General features: G+C 33.8%; 1 protein-coding gene across 1 annotated transcript in view; it reads right to left on the reverse strand.

Annotated features, from left to right (window-relative positions):
• The window catches only part of slc44a4 (solute carrier family 44 member 4), a 27,990-nt gene that overhangs the window by 14,107 nt on the left and 11,383 nt on the right, over positions 1 to 2,500 (reverse strand). The window contains exons 9-11 of the mRNA XM_056240143.1: positions 2,026 to 2,109; positions 1,035 to 1,147; positions 556 to 678 (exon numbers count right to left, since the gene is read on the reverse strand). Of these exons, the coding sequence (XP_056096118.1) occupies positions 556 to 678; positions 1,035 to 1,147; positions 2,026 to 2,109 (320 nt within the window). The remainder of the gene's footprint in view (positions 1 to 555; positions 679 to 1,034; positions 1,148 to 2,025; positions 2,110 to 2,500) is intronic.

Raw genomic sequence — 2,500 nt, forward strand, 5'->3', positions numbered from 1 at the left:
AAATTATCTTGTGAAAGAACCACATTAAAATGAAAAGAGAAATTGAGCTGAGAGATGAATTTCCAGTATTTAAATTCTATTTCAATTAAATTATAATTTCATTTAAATTTAATGTAGTGTAAATTAAATTTAAAAAAAGTTATCGTGTGAAAGAAGCACATTAAAATGAAAAGAGAAATTGAGCTGAGAGATGAATTTCCAGTATTTAAATTCTATTTCAATTAAATTCTAATTTCATTTAAATTTAATGTAGTGTAAATTAAATTTAAAAAAAGTCATCGTGTGAAAGAACCACATTAAAATTAAACAGAGATGAAGTTACAGTATTTAAATTCTATTTCAATTAAATTCTAATTTCATTTAAATTTAATGTAGTGTAAATTAAATTTAAATAAAAAGTTATCGTGTGAAAGAAGCACATTAAAATGAAAAGAGAAATTAAACAGAGATGAAGTTACAGTATTTCACTTACATTTATGAAACCATCAATGCTTTGATTTCTCTTGTTTGTGTAAAAGCATGTGTAGAAGTGTGTAGAAGTGTGTAAAGACTCACAGAAGGCCAGCCAGGTGTCCCGCACCTGCAGATACACCTGCACATTGGTGGTGAAGCCCACGTTATTGAAGGTGTTGCTGGAGCCGGCCAGAGACATGTACTCATTATAACAGTACCAGATACCTGACGGAGGATCACACCATCATTACCACATGCTTTATTAATATCAGCCTCAAAAATATCATACGCTACCTTTACCGGCCCACAGTGCTTATATCAGCACGTCTCACACGGTCCCTGACTGACATTACTCATTAACCCTTCGTTAATCTTCAGTTAAATCATGTGCAACCTTGTCATGATTGAACATCACAGTGGATGTAGCAGCATTGTGTGCCCGTGAGACTTCATATGCATTGTTTCTCATATCTGCATATCTGGACAAAGGCTCAGATGAACACGTCAGATATGAGAGTCATCACTTGATGATGTCATAGTTGTTTAGAACACAATGTAACAAGTTTATTATTATAATTTACCGAAGGCTCCGACCGCCAGAACGCCGACGATGAGGATCCAGATCAGGACGGGTGCTGTGAAGCGCAACAGCAGGAGGAACAGGACACTGACCACCATCGCAATCACCAGACCCCTGACACACACACACACACACACGGAGAGAGATACTTACATCACACACAAGCCTACACACACACCAAACAATGCCACGCAAAATACTTTCAATTGCAACAAGAATGAGAGTGTGACTCTTGCTGACAGGTGAAAGAATAAAGGAGATTGAAACTGCAAGTGTTTGGTTCTGAATTAATTCTGCATGTAATTACATATAAAAATGTATAATTCTATAACAATTTATACATGAATTACATAAATCATACTTGCACAATATAAACTGTAAAAATAAATAATAATAATAATAATTTAATTTTATACATATGTACTAGGTATTTGTGTGTGTATATATATATATATATATATATACTGTATAAGGGTTATAGTCTAAAAAATAAAAACAGGTTTTCTTGAAATAAAAATAAATTTGAACTGAAATGAAATTAAATATATTCTAATATACATTTAGTTTAAATGTACAAGAATAAATTAAAATAAAATAAAAATTTAGACATATTTGGAAAAAAAACTTAAAAAAATAACAAAAATACACAACAAAATGACTAAAACTTCAAACAAAAAATGAAAAGATAAAAATTAAATAAAATTATACATAAATATATATATATATATATATATATATATAATTAAAATTAAAATATAAAATGTTATTGATAATAATAATACAATTATTTAATAAAATTATATAATTATATAGTTGAAACTCAAGTTATATTTTGAAAATGATTCAAATACATATAAAAGTACAAATTTCAGTGCATAAATAACAAAATATGAAACTGATCTGCATTAATGTTCGAGTGCACTGTTTTGTCTAAGAGCGTTCGCTGAGCGCTGCGAGTGTTTGGAGTGTGTGACGCGACACATCTGACTCACGCTACGATCCACTGCCACGACTTGGCGAAGTCCTCGAAGATCCGCAGCCCGACGTCTTTGATGTTGAAGCCGTTGGTGATGTCACTGTGAACACAGAATCACGTCAGAACAAACGCTGAGCAGAAGCAGAGTCACACACACACACACACACGCACACACACACACACGTCCCGCGGGAGAGTTGCTCTCTCCTTTGTAAAGAAGACTTTACAAAGCATTTGCTGAAGCTCACAAATGAAGCTCTGAGAAGCAGACAAGAGAGACACACACACACACACACACACACACAGACTAGAAGCTCTAAACATCTACAGCTACTCGTCCTTCACCCTGCAGAGAGAGAGAGACACTGATTCGACACAGAGACAGACAAATGATCGAATGATCGGTACGACACACACACACACACACACACACACACAGACTGACAGATGTCTACTTCTACACACACACACAAACACACACACACACACAC

This window comes from Rhinichthys klamathensis, unplaced genomic scaffold (genome assembly GCF_029890125.1).
Source record: "Rhinichthys klamathensis goyatoka isolate OS25496 unplaced genomic scaffold, OSU_Roscu_1.1 h1tg000582l_1, whole genome shotgun sequence".
Lineage (NCBI taxonomy): Eukaryota > Metazoa > Chordata > Actinopteri > Cypriniformes > Leuciscidae > Rhinichthys > Rhinichthys klamathensis.